This window comes from Canis lupus, chromosome 9, assembly GCF_048164855.1.
Source record: "Canis lupus baileyi chromosome 9, mCanLup2.hap1, whole genome shotgun sequence".
NCBI classification, from domain to species: Eukaryota; Metazoa; Chordata; class Mammalia; order Carnivora; family Canidae; genus Canis; species Canis lupus.
In genome coordinates, this window is record NC_132846.1 from 4,482,440 (window position 1) to 4,510,284 (window position 27,845).

General features: G+C 46.7%; 1 protein-coding gene across 4 annotated transcripts; it reads left to right on the plus strand.

Annotated features, from left to right (window-relative positions):
- Positions 1–1,387: 1,387 nt before the first annotated feature.
- ABHD4 (abhydrolase domain containing 4, N-acyl phospholipase B) lies at positions 1,388–15,809 on the plus strand. Of its 4 annotated transcripts, XR_012036297.1 has the most exons (8): positions 1,388–1,540; positions 5,299–5,387; positions 6,811–7,183; positions 7,341–7,495; positions 7,715–7,939; positions 10,044–10,155; positions 13,133–13,319; positions 14,305–15,809. XR_012036297.1 is itself a non-coding variant. In XM_072837845.1 (7 exons), exons 1-7 carry the CDS (start codon positions 1,479–1,481, stop codon positions 14,392–14,394), a joined length of 1,068 nt encoding a protein of 355 aa, XP_072693946.1. In that variant the 5' UTR covers positions 1,393–1,478; the 3' UTR covers positions 14,395–15,809. The 4 variants fall into 4 exon arrangements, 3 of the variants coding, with proteins under 3 accessions (XP_072693946.1, XP_072693947.1, XP_072693948.1); XM_072837845.1 differs by lacking the exon at positions 7,715–7,939 and having other exon boundaries at positions 1,393–1,540; XM_072837846.1 differs by lacking the exon at positions 7,715–7,939 and having other exon boundaries at positions 1,491–1,649.
- The last annotated feature ends 12,036 nt before the right edge of the window (positions 15,810–27,845 follow it).

Sequence of the window (27,845 nt, forward strand, 5' to 3'; positions counted from 1 at the left end):
TCTCTTCCCTTTTGATAATGGGATTCTTAGGGCCTAACATAACGCTAGGCTTTGAATAGGTATATAATAAGAGTCGATTTTAGCACAAATGTACTAAATGTTTATTGGAATTATCTTGGTTAATCCTCACAACAAGATACAAACAAGTCAAGGGAAGAAAATTAAGAGAAACAAAGTAACTTACCCAGGGGCATGTAGTAGGTATGTGGCAAAACCAAGATTACCCTTAAGCCAAGACTTCTGACCCCCAGAAACTATGCTTCTAATTAACCACTGAGTCTCACTGAGCTCCAGCATCTGAAAGGCTTTCTAAAACTATAGTTTTTTGCATCAAGCCAAACCAACTAAATTAGAATCTCAGAGGTTGGCGATTAGAAACCTGAATTTTTAATAGGCCCTCTAGATGATTTTTATGCACACTTGAAGCTGAGAACCACTGTGCTCTGTTGAAAAAATGAAGTACTCTACTATTTGTACTACTTTGCCCCAAATCTTGCAAATTCCCAGGCCCCTAAACTCTATAGATGCCCATTCTCTTAAACTTTGAGCCCTTATAATCAGGTCAACTTAACACTGTGTTACAAGAAAGAAATCTTAGAGTCTAAGACCTGCAAGAGGGATAAGGAAAAACACTTTGACAAACCCCTCCCCACCAGCATTCTCCCACCCACCCTCCACTACACTTTGATTTTAACCTAACTGACCTGTAACTCCAGGAACGTTAGGACTTGTTTACCAGTTCAGCTAAGCCCTGGAGCCACTCTCAAGATTTGGCCCCTCTGCTGAGCAAGCCTAAAGTACGCTCAGGACCTAAGAGATAAGCCAGCCACCCCACACCCCATTCCTGCAACCTAAAGCAGGTGGGTCCTTATAGGTTAATCCTTCAGCTGCCCCTCCTGAGGGAAGGGGAGGCAGGGATCCTCGGAACAGGGATACCTGGGATTGAGCATGTCTTTCCTGGGAACTAGGTTGGGAGATCCCCAGAGCAGAGGAACTGCATCTTGACATAGGTCGCTAAGGTTTAGGATTGCCAGAGAAAATACTGGATGCCCACTTATGTCTCAAATATTGCAGGGAGTGTCCTTTTTTTTTTTTTTTTTTTTTTAAGCGTTGTTTACCTGAAGTTCAACTTTAGGTATGCCGTTTTTTAATTTGCAAGATGTGGCCGTCTACTTGGGGTGCAGGCCCCCCAGCCCCTTTGTAAGAGGCATTCAGTCCTTCGGCGTCACGTAACAAGACACACCAGGAGGAGGGCGCCGTACGGGGAAGCCCCGAGAGTGTGAGCGCGCAGGGGTGCTTCTGTCACTGACGGAACGCAGGGCAGAGGGAGGCCCCGCAGGAGACCCGGCTCTAGCGGCACCGCCGTCTCGCTCGCGGTGCCCCAGACGCGTGCGCAGGACTCGCGTCCTCTCGGGCTCCGCGCCCGCCCCGTTCTCCGGGCCTGTGCCGGGTCAGCTGGTGCTGGCGTCAGCGGAGGGATGGGCCGGCTCAGCTCGACCCGGCAGGGCTTGTTTACTATGGCTGATGACCTGGAGCAACAGTGAGTTAATCCTGTGTCTTTCTCTTCCTCTCTCTCTCTGGGCCATGACCCCGGGACTGTCGGTGACCGAGGAGCAGTTGTAAACACCTTCCCGCCTTCCCTTTTCCAGGTCGGCGTCGGGGGGGCCGGGGGGGGGGCTTCGCTTTTGCCCAGAAGAGGCGGCGGCGGGGCTGGGGAGCGGCGGTCGACGCGCCTGCCTGCGGCCCCGGGGCTCTGCCTGGCCGCTGTGGCTTCGCGGCCGCTCCCCGGTCCGCGGCCGCTGTTCGAAGAGGTTAGGCTTGGTGGTGACGGCCGGTGCCCCGCGGCAGCCCGTGGGACGGGGCGCGGGGGGCAGAGCAGTCGGTGCTCGTAGAGGTCTGCCCCGGGACGCGGCCGGCGTGCGGAGGGGCCGAGGCGCCGGGCGGGATTGCCCGGAGTGAGGGGCTCGCGAGTGCCTGGGGCGCTCGCCCGCCGAGACACTGGGTCGCTCTCGACCCTAGGTGATAACGTTTTTAAATCCTCGCAAGACCCCTAATGCTGTGGTTTCAGAATTCCACCTTTGGGGATTTGTTTTCACCGTCTCAAGGGCGTCGGGTTTGGGATGCCACCTGTAGGTGGTACGACTAGCCGTCCGCAGCCGCAGAGAAGCAAGGAAAAGTTGCTTGCTCCAGAAGAATGACTCAGCTCCCAGCCAAGCCTTGATTTCACCACGACAGGGCCTTGCCTGTATCCCGCGTTCCTGCTCTTCAGAGCTGCAGGACTGGCAGCTTGCAAAACGGATTAGCTTTATGACCATAATAGCTTCCTGGGCTTGAAGGAACTGCCCAGGAAGAGTTTTGCTTCCTAAAGATGACCTCTCCGAAAGCAAATTTACAACGGCTGCAATGACTTGGGGAAACACAGGTTAGAGCTAGTAGAGATGCAGGCAGTTCAGCTCCTTCTTACAGATGAAGAAGCCGGCTCGTAAAAGTTAGAGGAGACTTGCGCCAATCACCGAGGTCCACAGCAGGCTCTGACCCAACACAGAACCCCTTTTGCCTCACCTACCACTGGGATAGAAGCCCCCTAGAGGGAAGAGACCACTCTGGCCAGGCTAAGTTCACAGCTGAGCAGCTTCTCTGCCCCTTGCCTCAGTTTCCCACCCTAGCCCTCACCTCCCCAATAGCACTGAGTAGATGTAGTGTGGCAGGGACTATTTCCAGTGCTTTAGCTGTAACATTTTTTTTTTTTAAAGATTTTATTTATTTATTCACAAGAAACAGAGAGAAGCAGAGACATAGGTGGAAGGAGAAGCAGGCTCCCTATGGGGAGCCTGATATAGGACTCAACCCCAGGACTCCATGATCATGCCCTGAGCCAAAGGCAGATGCTCAACCACTGAGCCACCCAGAGGTCCCCTAGCTGTAACATTTTTGGGGAAGAGAGGCAAACTAAAGCTCCTCCCTGAGGCATATCTGCCAAGCAGCCCACAGTGCTGTTGCATTGTATGGCATTTCTCCCAAATACTGCTTTGAGCAGGTACAAGGCAAGGTGGAGTCCACATGTCACGGGCTCACTTGTCACAGTCTCTGATGTAGAGAGAAAGTTGGTCTCTTAAGACTGCCAAAATTCTGCAGTCTTGGTACCCACGCTTCAAGCCTACCGTAAGGAATTCCAGTAGAGTATCAAAAGGGTTGAGAGTCACTGGATTGATTGTGATGAGAACTCTTATCTGGCTGAAGTCACTAATATACCACTCTCAGCTGCAACCTCAGGATTTCTTTCTTTTTTTTTTTTTTTTTTTTAAGATTTTATTTATTTATTTGATACCCAGAGAAAGAGCACAAGCAGGGGGTGGGAGTAGGAAGAGTAGAGGGAGAAGCAAGCAGAGACTCCCCAACAAGCAGAGAGTCCACTGTGGGGCTAGACCCCAGGACCCTGGGATCATGACCTGAGTTGAAGGCAGACACTTAACCAACTGAGCCACACAGGTTCCCCAACCCCAGGATTTCTTGCAAGCCTCTCTAGTCGTCAAAACGTTGAATGAATATAAACAGCTTATGACTTAGCTGGAGGAAAAGAACATTTACTGGGAGGTTATCTTATGCTAGGCATTATTCTGTATGTTTTAGGGGCATAAACTTATTTAATCTTTTTTTATAAACCATATGAAATAGATACTATTAGTATCTTTCTCTTAAAGATGAGGAAATTGACACAGAGAGGCTAAGTAAGGTGCCTAGAGTCACATTCCTGGTAAGTAGCAGTGTCAGGATTGGAACTCTGGCTTTCTTCTTTATTTCACACTTCCTTTCAGAAAACAGAAATAGCATGAAAATGTGGTTATATACTGTTAAGTTTGAAAAGCTGAGGCTGGGGCTGGCTGGTTCTAGTCTATAGAGCATGTGACTCTTGATGGCAGGGCCATGAGTTTGAGCCCCACACTACTGAGTATAGAGATTATCTAAAAATAAGTAATCAATAAATGAACTTTTAAAGTAATTCTCCAAAAAAGAAAAAAAAGAAAAAACTGCAGCTGGAGCTTCCAGAGGAAGGGTACAGAGAAACCTAGATTTGAGGTGTGGGCTCTAGTTCTGCTGCTTTTTCTAACTAGCCACGTGACCTCCTTGGGCATCAGTTTCCTCGTCTCTGAAATAGGCTGGACTAGATGATTCCTAAGGAACTGCCCTAATCTAAAATCCTGTGCTTCAAATGCTGTATCAGGATGTCCAGTGTGTGGCAAGAGGAATCAGTAATGGTTCCTCTCATTCCCCCCACAGAATGCCCCTGCCTGACTATACTAATATTCACAGACCCTTCCTGTAGCTGGTGGTATCCATCCTGTAATGCCCTTCATTCAGGCAGAGTTCAAGAAAATAGAAATATCATATACAACAGAAAATAATAAACTCATTCAGCATCCTAGGCACCTTTTGAGGTCCCTTACATATCTAGATGATCAAAGGCCAATCATTTATCAGGCCGAAGCCATTCTGCTTATAAATGTGATAGTGTGATACAGAACCAGAGGGTCACCCTCACCCTTCAACCCAATGCTTTCAACCTCTACCCTGAAATCTTAAGTTTTCTTGGAAATAAAGGAGATAGCAGGTTGGGTTGTCATTTTACTGCATGCCATTGGAGGTGGGGACATATTTTATACACATTTTATAATCTGAAAAACAAGGCTAGAGGCAATCTGGCAAAGCAATCACAACAGGACTTGAACCCAGGTCTCCTGCCTCCTTCTCCCTTTCTGTCTCATCTCATTGTTCCAGGCTGGACCGATTGATTTTCTGAGAGCCCAGCTGGGCACTGACCCTGCTCTGTACTTCCAGGGGCTTGGAAGGACACACACAAACCCCAAGGTTCTGCCAAGAAGGCAGGTGGCATGGGAATTTGTCCTACCCTAAAGGAACAGCCAGTCCTGGGAATGGCAAAAGATAAAGATAACTGAAACATTAGTTAATAGTTGTTTCTTTTTCCCCTTGTGATCTTGAACATTATGATAACCAGTAACAAAGGGGAGTTATAAAGCCCAGATGAGATAATAAATGTGAAAGAGCTTTGCAAACTGTGAAGTGTTATATACATGGTGTCCTGAGTATCTCTTGAGACAAAGGGCATGTTGTTAATAGCCGTTTGTTGGAGAAGAGTAGTCTATGCCGCAGCAGGGAATTGCTGACTGCCTTAGCCGCAGGCCTCCTGAACCTGGAAACACCCTGATTACTCTTGTAACTGTCAGCAAGGCTGAGGGCATCAATGTTGCCGATGGGTATCACTGTGTTTCTTTGTCCCAGGCCTCAGGGCTGGCTGAGTAGCTGGCTGCCTGCTTGGCGCCCCACTTCCATGTCTCAGCTGAAGAATGTGGAAGCCAGGATCCTCCAGTGTAAGTAGAAGGGATGGCTTATCCCACCTCCATCAGGAGGTCCAAAGATACAGGATCTCTCCAGGGCCTGCCTGCTACACTGAGCCCACTGATTCCTGATTAACGGTGCTTAGGGTTGAGGGAAAATATGTCAGTGATTTGAGAAGGGATTTGCACAGAGGACACCATATTGTATGATTATGGTTTCTCTACAGCTCCTTCCGTCTCCATTATGCTAGTTCCTGGCACATCCCACAACTTCACTTCAAACCCAACACCAGCTATCAACACACACACATATCTACACATTCTCTTTCCCTCCTTTTTTCTCCCCCATTCCTCCCTTCTTCCTTTTTTTTTTTTTTAATTTTTTTAAAAATTTATTTATGATAGTCACACAGAGAGAGAGAGAGAGAGAGAGAGAGGCAGAGACACAGGCAGAGGGAGAAGCAGGCTCCATGCACCGGGAGCCCGATGTGGGATTCGATCCCGGGTCTCCAGGATCACGCCCTGGGCCAAAGGCAGGCACCAAACCGCTGCACCACCCAGGGATCCCTCCTCCCTTCTTCCTTTTCTCCCTCTCTTCTTCCAAACACATAAGTATTTCTCAGATTTACCACCTTGCAACTTGAGGACCAGCAGCAGTCCTATATTCTCTAATATTGCTATCCATGTATTCCATCCAGTTAGGCCCACCACTTACCTGGTTACTACAGTTAGTTTGGGATTCCCACAGACCCACTCTCTTGGGCAGTAGTATGTTGGGGCAGGGCATCCTGTGATTGACAGCAGCCACAGGCTCAAACAAGACCCATGGGCCGCATCTGCCCATATCTCCCCGCCCTGCACCCACTGCCCAGTCATGGAAACCCTCTGTTCCCATGGGCCTGAGTGGCACAGCTGCAGAACAGCCACAGCTTTGAAGCCTCCTCCCAGGATCCAGGCAACTTCCCAGCCCCCCAGCTGCCCTGTCACGTGACAGTTATCATGCCAGCAGAGTAAGCACTGCACACCATCAGTCTCCAAGAGGAATAAGCCTGTGGCTCAGTCCATACCCATCACCCCTCCACCGGGCTCAGCTCCAGTCGGAAGCTACCCTCCCAGACACCCCCAGTGAGGATGCTTCTGTCCATCTTTTGAGTTCCAAGCACACACAGTACTGGAGTGGTAGATGCAGGAGCTCTATAAGGCCAATGGGGTCACTACAACATGGGCCCAAAGGAACCTGGACATAATTTGAAGGAATAAGATGGCCCCTCTAATTACCTAGAGACTAGATGGCCTACAGATCATGCTTAGATTTGATCTCTTAGAGCATGTGATCAGAGGGTTGTGAAAGGAAAGAAATGAGGAAGGTTTGGCAACAGAGTGGAGAAGCTGAAGCACACATGACAGCAGTCAGAAAACAGTCTTCTTGTTCTGCCCTGTGTTCCCCTCTCCCCAGGCCTCCAGAACAAGTTCCTGGCCCGATATGTTTCCCTCCCAAATCAGAACAAGATCTGGACGGTAACGGTGAGTCCGGAGCTGAGAGATCGCACCCCCCTGGTGATGGTGCATGGCTTCGGGGGTGGCGTAGGCCTCTGGATCCTCAATATGGATTCACTGAGTGCCCGCCGCACACTGCACACCTTTGATCTACTTGGCTTTGGGCGAAGCTCAAGGCCAACGTTCCCGAGGGACCCTGAAGGGGCCGAGGACGAGTTTGTGACATCAATAGAAACGTGGCGGGAGACCATGGGGATCCCCAGTATGATCCTCCTGGGGCATAGTTTGGGAGGATTCCTGGCCACCTCTTACTCTATCAAGTACCCTGAAAGGTAAGGAAAAGTCACACCTCCTGCTCATGACCTAACTCCTTGTCCCACTTGGAACCTTACAATATTAGTTTCCAATGGTTCTCTTCTTCCAGGGCAAGTTAAGGGCCATGGTACCTCCAAGAACATACAACTTGTCTTTTCCTTTTTCCTCCTTTAGAGTTAAACACCTCATCCTGGTGGATCCCTGGGGGTTTCCTCTTCGACCGACTGACCCCAGTGAGATCCGTGCACCCCCAACCTGGTTCAAGGCTGTGGTGTCTGTCCTAGGGCGTTCCAATCCACTGGCTGTTCTTCGAGTAGCTGGGCCCTGGGGTGAGTAGCCTGCAGATAAAGAAACTATCTCCTTAAACCAAGGTTGTCCCATTCTAGAAGCCTCACTGCATCTAGATTCCCACTGTGCTCACTTGTGCCCACTGGCCCATGAGAAGTGGGAATAGGCCTCACATTGTTTTTTAAAACTCTTAATCTGGACATGATCTCTTTGTCTACAGTTTCAGAAGGTTCTTTTTTTCTTCATCCACACGCAAAAAGCTTTCCTATACGGGGAACAGATGGAGCAGAACTACTATTCTGTGTCTTGGCTAGAGAGAGAGAAAAAGGGGCCATCAAGTGACTCTTCCTCTGCTGAGTTCTTAGGCTGCAATGTTTATGGCAACCCGTTGGTGATTCAGCATGGTACCCACCATCAGATCCCATGGTACCCACCGCAGATCCTCCTGTAGGTGCTGGAGCCTCCAACATAACCCACAGTGGCAGGCAAGCCCCTCTAAACCATACCCTATTCCAGTTAGGTATTATATCTTTACCACTTAGGAGCTGTCAGCAAACTCTGGGCAAGGGAAGGGAAGGAAGTCAGGGGGAGCCAGCCAGAGTAAGTAAAATTAGTAGGTCTCAGCATATTGAATTTAAATAAATTATTTAAAAAAAAAATTAGTAGGTCTCAGCCTTCTGACCTCATATTGCCAATACTCTTACTTTCGAGGGGGGAGTGGCTTTTTTTTTTAAGATTTTTTTTTTTTAAGATTTTATTTATTTATTCATGAGAGATACAGAGAGAGAGAGAGAGAGGCAGAGACACAGGGAGAGGGAGAAGCAGGCTCCATGCAGGGAGCCTGATGTGGGATTTGATCCCGGGTCTCCAGGATCACACCCTGGGCTGAGGGCAGTGCTAAACCGCTGAGCCACCAGAGCTGCCCCGGGGAGTGACTTTTAATCTGATGAAGTAAAAAGCAGATTCCTTCTATAGAAAAGATTGGTGATCTCCTATCCTGTAACAATTACTTATGTATACATAGTGCTGTTCAGTAGCCAATTATTACAAAGCTAATTACTAATGGTTGAATAAGTATTGTCTCTTGAGGCCCTTCAAAAGAAACAGAATGACTCTGGATAAAAGAGGGAAAATGAGGATTTGAGTAGAAGGTAGGAGTTTGGGACGAAAGGAAGGTTATCAAGACACACAGGTGCCAAAGAAGAATAAATGATCAGAGAGCTGACCTCAGACATTCCAGCACTGTGGACTCCAGCACGCCCTCTGTGGTCCCTTCCCAGGGATAAGCTCTGGTGTGATTACTCTCCCCTTTTCTGGAATTGTGTCTGGCCAGGTTCATGCAGGGGCCTCAGAACCAGTGTGGTTGAGAAGCTGGCTGGCAGCCATGGAGGAGGGTCAGGGCCTAGGGGATCCTGGCTGTACCTCCCTCTCACATCTTGATCCTCATGCACAGAGAGAAGACCAAGAGAGAGATCAGAAGTTGACCATTAGGCCCAATTTTTAGTCTGTTTTGGGTGCCCTCCTGCTTGTGTGTGTGTGCTCTAGGGGAAAGGGAAGGGAACAGATTGCTCTAAAACGGCCCAAGTCTGAGATGCCAGAGTTAAATTTACCTCTCCACTCGTATTCTATTATAGGGCTGAACCTGAGAGGGTGCTTGGCAGATAGTCTAGTTCCATCTGATACCTTCAGAAGATTGAAAGGCCTTAAGGGTCTCCGGGCTCCTGGCTGACTTAGTCCATAGAGCATGCAACTCTTGATTTCGGGGTTGTGAGGTTGAGCCCCACATCAAGTGTAGAGATGACTTTAAAAAGAAAAAAAAAAATCCCTAAGGATCTCAAAGAGAAAGAACATAGCTCAGACTATAAAAGAAAAGCATCTCAGCCATGGACTTTTTTTTTTTTTTTTTTTTAGATTTTTATTTATTTATTTGAGAGAGAGTGTGCACAAGCAGTGGGGGAGGCACACAAGTACTCCCACTGAGCACAGAGCCCCCAGTGCAGGGCCAATCCCACAACTCTGAGATTAGGACCCAAGCTGAAATAAAGAGTCAAAAATCAGATAGATGCCTTGGACACCAGGGTGGCTCAGCGGTTGAGCGTCTGTCTTTGGCTTAGGGCATGATCCTGGGGTCCTGGGATAGAGCCCCACATCGGGCTCCCTGCTGGGAGCTTGCTTCTCCCTCTGCCTGTGTCTCTGCCTCTCTTTCTGTGTCTCTCATGAATAAATAAATAAAATCTTAAAAAAAAAAAAGATGTCCAACTGACAGCCGCCCAGGCCCTCCTCAGCCATGGACTCTTACAAGGCTTGAGATCCTGGGAGGAAAAGTGCTTGGGACTTCATTGGGCTGAAAATAAGCTGGTTCCATTGGACTATCTACCTTCTTTGGCAACCAGCTGACTCTCACTGTAGTCGTCTGGGGCTTCCCAACAGCTCACACAGTCTGGCTGCCACTATAAAGTTAAACATGCAGAGCAAACAAACCCCTGGAGAAATAACATGTGGTTCAAGTTGTTCAAACATACATAAGCACACCGCCATCAACCTTGCTCCCCAAACTAGCCACTCCCATGTTTTTCTCTCCACTCCCAGGGCCTGGCCTGGTACAGCGATTCCGGCCGGACTTCAAGCGCAAGTTTGCAGACTTCTTTGAAGATGATACTATATCTGAGTATATCTACCATTGCAACGCACAGAATCCCAGGTGAGGGTGGCTCCTGGAGCCAGCTTGGAGTGGAAGGGTTTGGAGATGTAACTCCAGAACCGTCCCAAGATCATTCTCTGCTGTATTTCTTCTTGCACAAAGCTCTCATTCAATTAGGGAAATACAGGCACTAGCAGCCTCAATTATTTCCAGAGACCTCCCTAGGGAGTGGCACAAAAGGATGGAGAAGATAATAGATTGCTTCAACATACTGCCCATCTCTAGAGGAAGACTCTTACTCTTCCCTAGAGATAGGTACTTAGCCTGACAGGCAAGAGTCTGGAAAACATTTTAAAAGTTTTTTTTTAACTGAAAAAGTAATATGAATATGGTATTTTTTAAAAGGCAGGAAAAAAAAAGTCTTCCCCATCCCAGCCTGTAGTTCCCAAATTTCCTTGCTATTTCCAGTCCAAGATATGATGTGACATTGCTTTAGAGAACTTCTTTGCACATCTTCCTTTACACACACACAATTTTATCTATACAATACCTTACTACAAATAGAACTGCTGTAGTATGCATTTTAAAATTTAATTATGTGTACCTTGAAATACTATTTTTTAAATTTTTATTTATTTATTTATTTGATAGAGAAAGAGAGTACACAGATAGGCAGAGCAGCAGGCAGAGGGAGAAGAAGCAGGCCCCCCACTGAGCAGAGAGCATGTGGGGCTTGATCCCAAGACCCTGGGATCATGACCTGAGCTAAAGACAGACGCTTAACCTACTGAGCCACCAAGACACACCAGGTGCACCTTGAAATACTTAATGGTGGGATAGGAATCTCTTCCACACCTTATGGACATTTTGAGGTGTCCCCAGAATCTTGAGAAGTTTCCATGACTATTCACACAGCAGGCCCCACAAACCTGCTGCAGTCTTGGCAACTGAAAGCCAGGGCACAGTCAGGAAGGTAATCTTCCTCCCAGGCAGCGCCCTAGGAATGACTGATATAGGAGCCTAGGTTGGTGGCACTGCCTCTGTGGAAGCCTCACCCAGCTTGCTGTGAGGCATCTGGGGGAAGCCAGGGTCACTGGAGCAGAGGCACTGCACCACCTCATTCCAGGCCTGCCCAGGTCACCCGTGGTGAGCCCAAAGCTGTGAAGATGGTGGAGTGGTTACATTCCAGCAATGCTGTCTGAGTATTAGCCCACACCCAGCCGGCTTTGGGACAGTGTGGGAACTGTCTGTCCAACATTCCGCATGAGCTCAGCTGTTTGAAGTGCCCTGCTTCAGCAGCCGTATTGAGACTCAGCTCAGCAGTCAAATCAGGTAGCCCCCGACTTCCTGCTCTTGACCCCCCTCTCAGTCCCCACTGGGCTCAGTGCCAGTCCATACCCACTCAAGGCCCAACCCCAGCTCTCTGCTCAGAACTTTACCCAGTCCCAGACCTAGTTGTGTGTAATGAATGGCCTCCCAATCTCAGCCTCAGAATATATAATCCTGCAACTCCTTCGTGTCCTGGGGGAAGTAGAGGTGACATCAGTGATATCTACCCTCTCCCTGCAATACCATCACTTAATTTTATAACTGCCCAGATGTTTGTGAGTTGTAGCCCTGACATACTCACCTTAACTCTTATCAGTTCCTTGGAAAACATGAAATCTGGCTAGGGAAAAATAGTTGAGGGTTACATACTTTGCTTTACCTAATTTTAGGGGCCTTGTCCATATTTTCATTTTCCCCAGTGAAGAAATAAAGAGGATATAATTCTCCAACTTGTAAATTTAAAAAAAAAAAAAAAATGGAAGTGTATTCTGGTTGTATGACTTACTAAGAAAACAGCCAGGATTTGAATTCCCGTCTCTCTGACTCCAGAGTCCATAATTTTCCACCATGCTGTTATGTCTCAGGGAAGAACTCTGTTTCTGGTGGCCTGTGCAGAACTCAGGCTTGTCTTCATGCTGGGGGTACAAAGGAGACTGGGATACAATACCCAAACAGGCTGGGCCTGGTAGGCAGCAGTCTCCTGAACCTTCCTGCCTCCTGCAAAAGCTGCAGAGCAGCCCAGAAGGCCAGCTTCCATCCCAACCTTGCAGATCCCTCACACTACTTCTCAGCTCTGCCTAAGGAAATGGCCAGGGAGCAAAGTAAATTAAATTGGCCTTGCTTCTCACATAGTAAGTACAGCTCCCCCTGGGTCCTCACAAGACTGGTGTCTCATTCCAGAGTCTTGTCAGGAAGCTCCTGGCACTGCTGTCTCGTATTTGCTCTTCACGGCACCCCTCACATGAGCCCCTCACCCCTCTCTTCCACCCCCAGCAAGCCAAGCTCCTAGTCTGTTTACTATCTTTTTTGTAATTCTTGAGAAATCCAAGTTAAATAATGAATCATATAATTTGCTATTAATTATTTATTAAAGGATTTATTTATTTTAGAGAAAGAGCATGAGTGGAAAGGGCAGAGGGAGAGGGTCTCAAACAGACTCACACTGAGCGCAGAGCCTGACACAGGGCTGGATCCCAGGACCCTGAAATCATGACCTAGCCGAAACCACAAGTTGGACGCCCAACTGACTGAGCCACTCAGGCACCTATTTATTTATTTATTTACTTACTTACTTACTTACTTACTTATTGATAATTAGCTACTTAAATGCCCACTTCCTCAAAGTGTAAGATAATTGTAAGCTTTACGAGGGCCGGCACCACCTCTGTCTTTCTCATGTCTCCACACATGGCCCAGGGCATGACATGTGAATATTTGTTGAGTAAATAAATGTTAACCTGTTGCATCTTGGACAGTTGTCGGCGTCAGCGGTTTATCCAAGTATGTCCCTGACTATCTCCTGTGCTGGGAGGTCTCCACAGCCTCAGACCTGTCTCCTCATCTTCCCAATATTTAACGAGCCTGGTCCAGGATTCTAAGAGGAATACATACATGGTCAAGTGTACCGTTCCAGCCGTGTCGTATTGACACTGGGTGCTGCAGGGTTTATTCTGCTCACTGCCTGCCTCATCATGTTTTGCTCCTCCAGTGGTGAGACAGCTTTCAAAGCCATGATGGAGTCCTTCGGCTGGGCACGGCGCCCCATGTTGGAGCGAATTCACTTGATTCGAAAAGATGTGCCCATCACCATGATCTATGGGGCCAACACCTGGATAGATACCAGCACAGGGAAGAAAGTAAAGATGCAGCGACCGGATTCCTACGTCCGAGACATGGTATGTCAGCCAAGCAAGGAGAGCAGGACTGAGGTAGAAGTGTTGTGTGTTGAATGCGAGCACACAGTGAACTTTGGGTGCAGATGAACCTTGGGGTGGAGAAGGGTAAGCAAATAGGAGAAAGAGGAATGGACAGATTCAGATAGTGCAGTGGATTTGAAAGAGATGACTCTTCAATACTGTAATGAAGGGTTTCTCATTTCCATACAGTCCAGGTCAGCCAAATGACAGGTTCTTGTTCAGTAACTAGATACGGGTGCTGCCACTCCCAACCCGTATCCCACCCAAAACCAGCGCCATGAACAGTAGAGCAAACAGTAGAGGCTGCCATTAAGTCTTCCCACCACTACCTTCCCTTTTTCTTATCCCATTCCTCATTTGCTAATGAGTGTGCTTAATTAGTCTGGGTGTCATCTATGGGCCCTGGTTAAGCAGACCTGGGGATGAAATGAGTAGATGGCAGTGGGGCTGGCATTGAAGGAGGTACAGTGAAGAGCCAGAGGAGAACAAGAATGGGACTCTGGGATTCATTGATTACCCCCACACACAGGAAAGTGCCAAAATTCTAGGAGGAAGGTGGACCATTGTTTGTTTCTTTCTTTCTTTCTTTCTTTCTTTCTTTCTTTCTTTCTTTCTTTCTTTCTTTTTTAAAATTTATTTTTTGGAGAGAGAGTGTGTGTGTGAGTGTGTGTGAGGGCGGTGAGGGGGGTGGTGGAGGGAGAGAAACTCAAGCAGACTCTGTGCTAAACATGGAGCCTGATACGGGGCTCGATCTCATGACCCTGAGATCATGACCTGAGCTGAAATCAAGAGTCCGGTGCTCAACTGACTGAGCCTCCCAGGTATACTGTGGACTGTTGTTTCTGATAAGTGCTCATAGATGATGGCCAAGCAGGTCTAAAGGGGGAAGAAATGGTGTGCCATCTTTCCAGGGCTGGGAATAAAGATCCTTCCCACCCACTGTGGGTTCCTCCTCTCTCCACAGGAGATTGAAGGTGCTTCACATCATGTCTATGCAGACCAGCCACACATCTTCAATTCTGTGGTGGAAGAGATCTGTGACTCAGTTGACTGAGCTGCTGTCCCTAGAGGAAGAGGAGAAAGCCAGAGTTGCTCTCGCCTCCCTGTCCGCTTACTCGCCCCCGTGTCCTTTCCTCACCAACTAACATGTGCCAGCCAGGCAGTCTTGGGCTGTCCCCAGGCCAGGATCACAGTGAAAAGGAGCACTCCTGAGCCCATGCTAAGGGTTGGAGGCAGAAGCCACATGAGGCCTTGAGCACTCCACCCCAGGGAAGAACATAAAGGGTTGCATAGTGCCACCCATTCTCTCCATGCCAAGTGTCACCCAGATGGTGGTTGTGAAGGTATTGCACCGAGCCACCTTCCCTCCCTGTGCCAAAGGGAGGGCAGCCTCTTCCCCTGGGCAAAGGACTCCCGGCAGTCTTTTCCAACTCTGGAGTGTTTGTGGGGGTAGGTTCCAAGCAAAAGCATCCTCCCCCATCACCTCCTAGCCTCCATTCCATGCCAGTTTTGTCCAGAATCTGGTTGGGAGCTAACTACCAACTAACTACTAACTTCTTAACTACCAAGAGCAGGTTGAGGGGCACCCTTGAGCTGTGGAGTCCCTCCCATGACCTAAGTAAGAAGTCCTATCCAAAGGCCTCATTAATTGATGAGGACCAGCCCAGGGCAGGAGACAGCTAGCCCACAGTGATAGAGCTCTGCTCTGGGAAAACTAAGCCTAGAACCCAGGTCTGCTGACACCCAGTACTCACTTCTGCTAAAGTTCATGCCAGGCACCATTGCCATGAGGCTGGTCCTGGTCACTGGCCAAGGGTAAGCCCATCCCTATCCCACATTCCAGCCCCATTGTGCAGGGGTGCTGTTACCCTGCCCTGTGTCTCAGCCCTGGCTGCCAAAGCTGGGGACACTCAAGTGCTTCCTTCCCTGCCCTTTCATCCTCCCAGTTGGGAGGCCTCTTGGCCTTCCTCTCTCTGTGCCTTGGGCCCTAAAGCCCCACCTGTAGTAGAGAGCAAAGGTGGCCCCTGGTGGAGAGATAAGGGAAAGACTGTCTGGATTCCCTGTTCCTACTAGTATCAGGGTTTTTCTACCTGTCCCCCAGGCTGTGGCCCACCATGAGCCCCTGCCCATGGTCCAGTGGAGAGCCTCAAGCCAGCAATTCCCTGTCCTCATCAGCCACAGGATGGTTCTCACTGCCTGGCCCTCTATCCCTGCCATCTGTCCCATGGTCTTCAGCTCATCCTGCCCCCAATTTACCTGTCATGTCTCCTACAGGCTGGTTCCAGGTGCTGCTCTGAGGTTCTGGGCAGTGGGCTGGGCCTGGCCCCAGAAGCAGGGCAGCTCCTGTCTGCTCCTTGAGTTTTGTAAAGCCAACCCTTTCACCAGAATAGTATTAACTCCTGGTGCTTTGTACTACTGGTCCAGCTGCCTTGGGCTCCTTTTCTATATTAATAAAGAAATGAGCAAAAACTGGTGGCAGTGATGTTTGATAGAGCCGGGTGGTGCCTGAGTCAGAGAAGGGGGCCAGAGAGGTTACACCCCACCCCTCTCCTGTTCAATGTAGCATTTCCCTGAGTCAGCACAGGCTGTGTCAGCCAAGCCCCTCATAGGATGGACAAGGAGTGTGGATGGGCCAAGCCCCAAATCCTAGGAGGAGAACTAGGGAACACCAGGTACTCCCCAATGCCATTAAGTAGCCCCGTCTTCCAAAGTGTACTCCACCTGGGCCTACACCTGGACTGTTCAACAGCCTGTTCTACCACCTACTCATCCTCTAGATCTCAGCTCAAATATTCCTTATGCGAGGAAGCTTCCCGCTGACCTCCCACACTAGGCTTGGACTCCCTCTTCTGTTTCTGTGGTGTACCCAACTGCTTCTTTGTAAGATTGATGAGCTTGTCACTTGTTTAATGTCTGCCTTGCCTCCCTAGACCAGAAGCCACTTAAGGAAAAGGAGCACATCTGGCACCTAGTTAATGTTCAATAAATGTTTGTTTTGACTGAGCCAAGAGAAGTGAGATATGCCAAGTGCTCAAAAATGTGTTCAAATCATTGCCAACAGTGCCTTCTGTGTGCTGGCTGACTCCAGCCAGGCTCAGAATTCTTTGCTCCAAACAGCACATCATCCTACTCTTATCATAAGGAATGCATGAGGGAATGAACGAATCAACGAGTGAATGAATGAATGGAACTCCTGGGTATGTGATTATAATCACACATGGTGTCTTTGTGACTGAAGATTGCTCGATGGCCAACCCCTGGCCATCCCCCTTTGAACCTACGAGGAGGACAAAGCAGGTGTGTAGAGCTTACGGTAAGCCAAGCACGAGGGCTGCAATAATGAAGAAGCCTGGTGCCAGCCTTCGTGGGACATCACACTTGGACTTGGAGAGACACGATTATTATGTGAATCAATACAAAACTGCAACTGAAAAGGGCCACCCAGAGAGGTAGGAAGGCCTTAGAAGGTGAGGAGCCCTGCTGAGCCTGGAGGCAAGGCAGTGAGGTAGGGAGGAGGAAGGAGCCTCTGGAGAGAGCAGAGGCCAGTTAGCAGGGATGATGCCTGAGGTGAGGCTGGGATGGGTAGGGATCTGGGTCCTCCAGGCTCCAGAAGAATGTTGTGCTCATCCTAAGAGCAACAGAAAGAACTGGAGTGAGGGTCAGGGTGGAGTAGGAAGGGTGACAATCTAATTTGTGACTTGAGCCAGCCACCCTGGCTGCTCTATGGAGTATGGGAGAGGGGTGGCCCCTGTGGGAGAATTTAAGGCTACTGCAGTGCTCCAAGCCAGAGAGGCTGGTAGCTTGCACTTGGCATATGCCTAGTGGACACACAAGAGGAGAAAAGCTGCAAGAAACGCTTAGGAAAAATCAAAAGGACTTGAGGTGAACACTGAATGATGCTACATAAGCTGCCCATGTCATGAGGAATGCATGAGTAAATGAATGAATGAATGAATGGATGGATGGATGGATGGATGGATGGAATCCTGGGTATAGATTCCTGGGCCGTAATCCCCAGAGGTTGATTCAGTGTATCTGGATGGAGTCTAGCCATGACATCCTCATTTAAACAAACACATCTGCTCAGAGAGTCTGATGCCTCCTGCGTGCAGGCACTGATGTAAGGGAACCTATGTCTCTGACGCTAAGTCCAGAAGGCCCTATGTGGAGAGAGAGCTTACGGTGCCTGAGAGTTCCCATTTTCTGCTTGCTCCAGAACCACTTCTCTTTGGGAACCTGCATAACGTGCTGATCTAATTTTCTCAAACCCAACACAATGCAAGACCACATGCAAGAAGAGTCTGAGGAAAGTCCCCCCAGAGTACCTTGGTTACACTCCCAGGCCCACATATATGGATGCTTGCTGGCGTGTGTGTGCATGCACACACACACAGGCATACACATACATACCACACACACATTCCATCTAACTGGGTCATTCCTAACATTCTCAGGGCTGAGACTATGAATATACCATGAAATCACTATGAATATACAATGGTCTACACCTTTCCTGGTGGGTTCTAAGGATTTGAGGTACCAATTTACCCTATACACTGGGGTTCCTCAAAGGCATAGCAGTTGCAAGGAGAGATTCCACACACAGACATAGAGGACTGTGAGTAACCCAAGACTGGAGCGTCCTGCTGCACTATTCAGTGGCTAGGAGGAAATGTGCTAAATTTAACTCCCTTCTTGGGATAGACACCAAAATATGTGTGCTAAAAATGCAGTCTGGTTTCATTGCCAAAACAGATGGTGAAATCTGGATGAATACCTCTCTCCTTTCTGACCTATCACACGATAAGCCTGTGAGTGCAGGTTACAGTTCATGACCAGATAGAAAATAACCCTATTGGCTGATAATAAGCACAAGGCTTAATAAACAGTGAAAAACATCACTTCTCCCATCATGTGACCTTTTGATTCATACAGAGTCCTCTTTGGATAGGCTCTGGAAGGTCATTTTTCTCTGGTATCCACCCCCTCTGTCCTGCCCCCAACGTTCTCATAGCAAACCAGACGTGAGATTTGGAGGGTCATCCCAACCCCATCTGAATGAAATAACTCAAACCATCTTTTCTCTTGCTAATGTCGACTTTTTCATAGCATAAATTCAGCATTATCATGGTAGAAAAGTCTTTTGTCTTTATCCTACTAAATATCACTCTTCAGTATGGTTGAAGAGAGAGGACAATCCCAACCTGACACTTGCACAGGAACAATGCATCCTTACACAGTATACCAAGGAGGATCCATTGATGTCAACAGATGACCGAGCCCTCCCCTGAACCCAGGAGGATGAGACCCCATTCTCTTAGGAACTCTGTAAGAGGGTAGGAGCCCACTGCAGACCTGGCCTTGGTAATGATTTAGTCCCTTCCTCAAGTGTATTCTGAGGCCTGAGGTAGAGTTTGTTGTAATTTGGCAACCTCGTATTTTAATTGATCCATATGAGAACAAATTATACAAGCAGAGAAATCTGAGGCATGCTAGTTACTGAAGAGGACTCTGAAGGGCTTGTGGTTACAATGATATTTTCATCTTCCCAATTTGAAGAGTGACTTTGGAAAAGAGCAAGTACAAGGCCGGACATCTGACAACAAAGATAGTGTCACAGACTAGGATTTGGGGGACGGCTTGTGATTGTGACAGAAGATTTATGGGCCTCTGATGAATGACAAGGTAACTAACACAAAAACTGGGCATCATGGATTTCCTAAAATTTTAGAGGAAAGGGAAAAGTGTCCAAATAGCACTGCAAAACCATATATTCTAGCTGTGTTTCCCACATGGGTCTGTGGACTGGAGCTGGTCTATGACAAAGGTTTTCAGGTCTATAATAAAGTAATGCTTTTTCAATATTTTTAAATTCTGAAATTATGTCCTTTCTAATATTTACAGAATTAAATTATTGTTCTTCTATGAAAAGATGATGGGATACCTGGATGGCTCAGTCAGTTAAGCATCTGCCTTTGGCCCAGGTCATGATCCCAGGATCCAGGGATAGAGCCCTGCATCAGGCTCCCTGCTTAGCAGGGAGCCTGCTTCTCCCTCTCCTGCTGCCCCTGCTTGTGCTCACTCTCTGTTAAATGAATAAAATCTTAAAAAAAAAAAAGGATGATGATATTCTAAGACTGTTGGGGGGTGGGAGGAAATATCATTTTTTGTTACCAAACACATTAACTTGGGCCCTTTTTCCCCTGAAATTTTAATTATAGTAAAATCCTAAAGTCTGGGAAGTGCTGTATTATAGAAGACCAGAATGGGGAAGGAACTTGAATTTTATCACAAGAAAATAAACAGATTATTAGGAGCTCATGACTGGTGGATGACCCTTTAAGATAACACTGCTCAGAGGAACTAGATCTAATTACAGTATTCAATAGTAGTGTATAAGACAAGAAAGAAATCACAAACCTTCGGAAAAGAAGCATTTGGATGCAGATAAAAGAAGAAGCAAACAGGAAATAAAACCTGGTAGGAATACAGAATAGATGTTAAAATAAAGAGGGGACATGGGTGATGTTTTTTAATTCAGACCGAAAAAGTGATCTAAGGCAGGATACAGCTGTGCCAGCAGTCCCAGGCATCAGGACATCAGCTCCTTCTGCTGGAAGCGGAGCACATAGTAAATTTTTACCCCGTTAACAATTTGACTTGCTAGAATGTTGAAGGAAGATGGCCAGACATATTTTTTATGTTTTCAGGAAGTCAGATCTTTAAATATTCCAAGGAAAATTATGTAAGGGGCTCAAAAGGGACAGCAAATTCTCAAATGTGAAGTTCTAGTAGTTTTCTCCTAAAAGATACTGCTGAGGAAGGAAGGAGGACTTCACCAATCAGGAAGCAGCTGCACACTCTTTTTTTAAAGATTTTATTTATCTATTCATGAGAGACACAGAGAGAGAGACAGACACACAAGAGGTAGAGGGAGAAGCAGGCTCCCTGCAGGGATCCCAGGACCCCAGGATCACGACCTGAGCCAAAGGCAAACGCTCAACCACTCAGCCACCCAGGCGTCCCAGGGCCTTGTGGTTTTCTTTTTAACATGCTAAATATATTCTTTGATGTATGCCAAAATTTATATTTTAAAAGATAATAAAAACGTGTATGTAAAGAACATACTATGTTCTGCCAAACTATTAACAATGGTAATTATTTTTTAAGATTTATTTATTCTAGAGACAGAGAGAGAACTCACACTCATGTCGGCAAGCAGAAGGAGGAGCAGAAAGAGAGAGAGAATCCTAAAGCAGGTGCTGCACTGAGCAGGGAGCCCAATGCAGGCTCAATCTCAGGACGTTGAGACCATGATCCTAGCCAAAATCAATAGTTGGCCACCTAACGGACTAAGCCACCCTAGGTACCCCAACAGGGGTTATTACAATGGTAGGACTCTAAGTTAGATTTATCCTAAAAGAATATATATGTATAATTTAATTGTAGCTCTGAAGGTAGGAGGGAAATGTCTATGAGCAAGCACATAGTGACAGCTGGCTATGTCACAGGGTCTACGATTGATGTGAGTCTTTGGAGACAGCAGGTAAACATTTGCCCTTGAATAGCTCTTGGTCTTTTTTTTTTTTTTAAGATTTTATTTATTTATTCATGAGAGATGCAGGGAGAGAGAGGCAGAGACACAGGCAGAGGGAGAGGCAGAGGCAGGCTCCCCACGAGGAGCTGGATGTGGGACCCGATCCCAGGACCCCAGGATAACGCCCCGAGCAGACGCTCAACCACTGAGACACCCAGGCATCCCAGCTCTTGGTCTAAAGACACGTGGAGGAACCTGAGTTCAGGGAAGTTACAGAAACAGGAAAAATTAAGGGAAAGCAAAATTTCTTTCATAGGTTATTAGCCCTGGACCATTAGTCTAGACAGCAAACCAAATGCCAAGGAAATGGATAGATTCCAGGGATAAGGTCAAATAGGTCAGGTAACTATGTGGGGTGGGCTGGATACCAGATAGAAGGGACCATGTGCTTGCTGGTGACCAAAGGTCTATGAACTAGACAGAAAAAAACCAGAAGAATACATCTGTAAAGGAAAGACTGCAGAGTCCTGAGGACTGAATTAACCTCTACCTATCTCAACTGAGCCAGAATTCTGTATCAGCCACTCCTTTTTTTTTTTTTTTTTTTTTAAACTTTTTATTTATTTATTTATTTATGATAGGCACACAGTGAGAGAGAGAGAGGCAGAGACACAGGCAGAGGGAGAAGCAGGCTCCATGCTCCGGGAGCCCGACGTGGGATTCGATCCCGGATATCCAGGACCGCGCCCTGGGCCAAAGACAGGCGCCAAACCGCTGCGCCACCCAGTGATCCCTGTATCAGCCACTCCTGCATGGAGTCTGTACCCAACACCTGCCCCCATCTCAGTGCAATCATGTCACATAGACAGTCTCACCAGCTAACTCACTGTGCACAAGGATCTTTTCTTTTTTAAAAGCTTTACTGAGATATAATTTATATACCATACCATGCATCTACTTAAAGTATGCAAATCAATAGCTTTTAGTATATTCAGTTGTGCATTCATCACGACAATCCATTTAAGAAAATTTTTATCAACCCTCTCCAACCTCTGACAACTATTAATCTTTTTGTGTCTATGGGATTTGTTTACTCTGGACATTTCATATAAATGGATCATATAATACATAGTCTGGCTTCCTTCACTTACAATATTGTTTTCAAGTTTCATCCATGTTGTAGCACAGATCATTGCCAAGAATCCTGAAGAAGGAATGTGGCAGAAGGAAAGGCCTCAGGGAGAAGCCCTGACCCACCCTAGGCATGGCAGACACACCTGCTCATACACACACATACACACACCCACACACGGAACTACTAAAAGCAGATATATTCAAAGTCTATAAAATCAAGAAGAATTGTACAGGGGGTGAGCCTGGGCTGAGCTTGGTAACCAAATCTGGAAATAAGATGAGGGAGCCAGACAATCCATTCAACTCTCAAAATACATCTTTGGAGGAACTGCCACTATATCCAGTGAAAAATAACTCCCCCATATCAGAAATACCAAGAATTTTTTTTTTTTTTTTAGAAATACCAAGAAATTTAATGAAAGTGAAGATACATGCCTTAGGTTATAGCAGAAGCTCTGCTCTTTAAGTAACCCGGAACAGCAGAATGTTTGTTCTGTGTTCACCTCTGCTGGGGACCTCTCATTTCACCTCTACAGTTTAGGTCTGCTCACCTTGGCTTTACTGCCACCTAGGATCTTCTACAGTAATTATCTTATTTTTTTGTTATTATTTTTTAAGTAAGCTCTATGTCCAATGTGGGACCTGAACTCTCCACCTTGAGGTTAAGAGTCACATCCTCTATCAAGTGAGCCAGTCAGGTGCCCCTATAATAATTATCTTGATCAAAAGCCACAGTGAGCTCCATATTAGACCAGCAGTGTCTGGCCGGTGAAATGAATCACACCCAAATCTTCTAGATTGCCCCTCTAGCTGTGAAGTCTTCATTGATGAGCATGCACATGTTATGGACAGCTGGACAGTCTAGTCTATTGGATGTTTATGCCACTTAGAAAGCTATAGGTTGGGATGCCTGGTGGCTCAGTGGTTGAGCATCTGCCTTTGGCTCAGGGCATGATTCCAGAGTCCTAGGAGTGAGTCCTGCATCAGGCTCCCTGCATGGAGCCTGCTTCTTCCTCTGCCTGTCTCTGCCTCTCTATCTCTCTCCCTCTGTCTCTCATGAATAAATAAATAAAATCTTAAAAAAAATTATAGGTTGTAGCACCGGTTCTAGCACTGAGAGGTCTACAAGTCCTCTGAGTAGGTGAGGAAGTGTCTTTGGTTTATCTGGGCCACCCATTGGCCAACTGGAGCCTCTCGTGCTATGTGCACAGTCTAAACTGGCTGGGGGACAGAAGGCAAAGTAGTCTCTCTGGATAGTGCTTTATCCCTTCTCCTACCATATTCCCTGCCCCCTTACCAGTCTTCATTGCTTCTTGCTTGACTCACCTGATAGACAACAATTACTGTTCTACTTCTCTCGTTTACTCTTCCATGCCCACTCAGTCCAACATGTACCACCTTCCCATCTGATTTCTTCAGAGACTGGAAGGCCAAATTGTCCATAGGTCTAAACTTCTCTGTTTACTACAGGACGGTAGAGTCCTACCAAGGGGCAATATAGCTAGTACACAGAGAAAACTCTAGACTTGGAGTCAAGAGACCTGGTGTCAAGGTCTACCTCTTACCATTCTTGAGACTAGACAAATCACCTCCCCTTTCTGGACATATGTACATGAATCCTCATATGATAATCAAGGATAATGCTATTTTCCTCATCTTTCTCATAGCCTGATTGAGAAATTCAAAATGGAAAATAATTCATATGCAGTGCCTTAGGAAATCATAAGATGTTGCCGTTATTTCTAGAAGCTCTGCTATTCTCTAATTTTAGCAAAGAACAAATTCTGTTTTCCTTGTCCCTACTGAGATATTGACCATCCCACCCAACCCACTAATATATCTTGTCAGGCCATAGTTCTGCCTCAATCAGTTGTTTTCTCCTTGGACAGTATACCTAGTTGACTACCAAAAGTAAAGACAAAGGGAAGATACTTCTGTACATGGGAATTTTGCTTAGCCCTACTTGCCTAGAATTCCTAGAGTGAAGGAATCAACCCCCTCTGTCCTCCACCATCTGCATTCTACAGAGGGGTCAGCATACTCAGAGTAACTGTCATACACGGGACTCAGCAATACTCACATTAGCCTAAATGAGGCAGGCTGGCCAGCCCTCAGCATGTCCTGCCCACAGAGCAGCCCCAGGCTTGGGAGCTTGCACAAGCAGACTCTGCACTCTCAGGGCCAAAAGGGGCAATACTATACAAAGGTCTCCTGTTTGGGTCCCATGCTGGACCCCACAGGGGGAAAATGGGGCAGGTTTGGCTCAGGTAAGAGCATGGACTATCTGAGAAGGATCCAATCATAGGGAGTCTTCAGGGGGACAATTTACAGTGCAGTCTCTGAATTGCCACTGCCTGAGCCTGATGCCTCTGAAGCCCACTTGGGAAAGAATACAAACCCAAACATGTCTAAACTAGCAAGAACTAGAGTAGGAACACTAACCAAAATCAGTACTACCGGACATATCTTAGAGAATCTCACAGTACATCGTCCTCCATCTACCCCCATCCACAGCCCTACTACATGCTACCACTGCACGCTACTCAATACCATCCTCTCTAACATCCTAACTGCTATCAATATACCAAATCATCAGTGATTTTCCATTATCTGAAAGAAAAACCCCAGCTGCTGAGCCTGGCACTTGAGAGCCCTACCCTTAGTCTCTCTCAGAATTACCTCCCAGTCTCCGCTCATACCTTACATAGTCCATATACATCATTTACTTCAATCTAGCCATTATCTTCACCCTGCCCCATACTGCCCCTGTGTCCCCATATGTCCTACCATTGGGAAAGTCTTCACACACCTAATTTCCAGAGGCCAGCTCATGTCCTTCCTGCTTAAGCCTAAAGTGTGTTGTCCCTCTTAGACATATTTTTCTTGCACTTGGAATCAGGAATCCACAGTGTAGAATTTGAGAATTTGAATTTTTATTTAAATATATATATACACAGAAATGCACACAGAGCATACACTCAGTGAATTACCATAAAGTAAATACTCTCATATAACCTCCATCTAGGGATACCTGGGTGGCGCAGCGGTTTAGCGCCTGCCTTTGGCCCAGGGCGCGATCCTAGAGACCCAGGATCGAATCCCACGTCGGGCTCCAGGTGCATGGAGCCTGCTTCTCCCTATGCCTGTGTCTCTGCCTCTCTCTCTGTGTGTGTGACTATCATAAAAAAAAAAAAAAAAAAGAAATTAAAAAAAAAAACCCTCCATCTAGGTCAAGAGATAGAATGGCACTAGTCCCCTAGATGTCCCTCTCAAGCTGCCTGTCCCAAAGGTGAACTTTATCCTGATTTCTAACACCATGGGTTAGTTTTTCGTGTCTTTGAAATTCATATAGCATGCATTGTTTTATATTTGACATCATTTGCTCAACCTTATACTTGAAAAGATCAACAACATTATTTGTGACTTCTCTTCGTTGCCCTATACATGCGTGCACTTGTGCACACACATGCACCTTTAGTCATCTAGCTCTAATAGGCTTCTGTTTTTAAATTCAAAGTATGATGGCCGAGGAAGCAATATCACTTTTCTCATCAGAAAGTGATTTTTTAAGATTTTTTAAAAAAATTTATCCATTTATTTTAGAGAGAGAGAGTATGTGTGTGTGTGTGTGTGTGAGTGGAGAGAGGCAGACAGAGAGGCAAGCAGACTCCCCACTGAGTGGGGAGCCCAACTCTCTCAACTCTCAGGGCTCAATCCCAGGACCCTAAGATCATGACCCAAGCTGAAATCAGGAGTCAGATGCTTTAACCAACCTTCATATCAAGAATAAAGATAAGGAGTCACTACCAAAGCCTCTTGAGGCACTGATGCCACTAGCATGTACTCAGCCCAGACTGGCCTTTGCCAGGCAAATGCAGGTTTGCTTCTGCTCTCTTCCACTCCACAAACATTTATTGACACTGCTCATATGGCAGGCACTTTTAACAGGTGCTGAACACACATCAGAGAACAAGCCCAATCTTTGCCCTCCAAAAGTTAGTAGTCTAGAGCAGAAGGTCCGTAGATGAACCTCAGGGTGTTCTAGGAAATCCCTTAAACTACATTCAAACGAGTATGTCTATGTAGATTGAGAGGGAAGTGGGAAGAGTCAAATTCTCAAATGGCTTTGTGACTCGAAAAAAGGTTAAAAAACAGTGATTTGGAACCATCCATTTTTTTCATTTCTAAGCTCTTTGGCAAGTATTCAAGTATTTACAGCACCTCTTGGGTGTCTCTAGCTTTTTACTGTGTTCCTGACCCGCCTTCCTCACCAGCTTGTGACAGACTCCTGGCGGTAGAGGAAGGAAGTACAACTCATGATTTCCATTGTCTCCTGGTTACCAGGGGCTCAGCCCCAGGAAGGATAGTTTTACCCAGGGAGTGACTGCCCTTGAAATTTTGGATGACTTTGGGCTCATGCAGTAGGCAGACCACTGTCTACTCCCTGACTTGCAGCATGACCAGAGAAAAATTTGTATCTCTTTCTAAAGTAATGCCTGCTTGCTTAGACTTTCCAGATTAAACATACGCTGACTGAAGATGGAAGAACACCCTTCTCTGTTATGAAGGGTCAAAGAGATCTTAGGGAGTGGTTCAGATGAGGAAGAGGGCAAAGGGAGTGAATGTACTGGGGAGAGCAATTCTGGCCTTGCAGTCTTATTTCTCACAGAGATTAATAAAATGTTTTTTTCTGAAATGCTCATCATACAAGTATATTTTTGTTAGTGTGACTCCCTCTCAAACATTGATGAGAGAACAGAAGGAAAGCTGAGGACAAAGCAGAAGCAGACATCCTGCAACCCTCCATCCCCATCCCAGGTAGGATATGTGTGACATTCCACAGGCACTCCTGGCTGCCCTAAAGCTAAGGAAAGGAAAAAACAAATAATTAAGTTATAGAGATCACAATCCTGAAAGACAGGAGTCTCCCTCAGTTTACAAATGTTTTAGTAATTTACAAGAACAAAGCATTTTTATCAATATGTAGATACAATTAAATGGCCTTTCTTTAAGGCATTTTCTTTTCTTCTCTTTTTTAAGATTTTATTTATTTATTTGAGAGAAAGAGAGCATGAGCAGGGAGAGTGGCAAGGGAGAAGGAGAAGCAGATTCCCCAGGGAGCAGGGAACAGACATGGAGCTCAATCCCAGTGTGGAGGCCGAGAAAATTAAGGCCATCCCACCTCAAGTTTAGCATTAGCACAAGTACAGCCATCTTAGGCCCCTGTGAATAAGAGCTGAACTTTACAGGAAAAACTGCAGAATGTCCTCGGCCGGGAATCCCCTATCAGAAAGACAGCAGAGCTCAGAATTGCCCTCGGCAGAGAATCCCATATCAGATCTTAAGAAACTCCCCCATCCTTTCCCCCATATTGGAAAAAAAAAAAAAAAATTCCTCCACCCCTTCTGAAAATCCCCTAGACAGCCCATAAAAAACCCAGCTGTAACCCACTTCGGGGTCCAAGTCCCTGCTCTGCTGTGTCGGGTGTACTTGGACGCAAGCTCGAGCTTGTAAAAAAACGCTCGTTGTGCTTGCATCGGTGTCGGCTCCTTGGTGGTTTCTCGGATTCGCAATCTTGGGCACAACACCCAGGACACTCCGATCTGAACTGAAGGCAGACGCTTAACCAACTGAGCCACCCAGGCACCCCCTCCAAATAAATGTCCTTATAACCTGCAGCCCATTGACAGATACTTCAAGCGGCAGAGGTAATGTTCATCCGGGAAACTCCCAACTATCTTAATGTTTATGCCTTGTTAGAAGGAAAAACAACCTTAATTTGACAATGGCGAGGCTGGCATCCTGTGAGTCTTCTTTAATATATGAAAATCCTT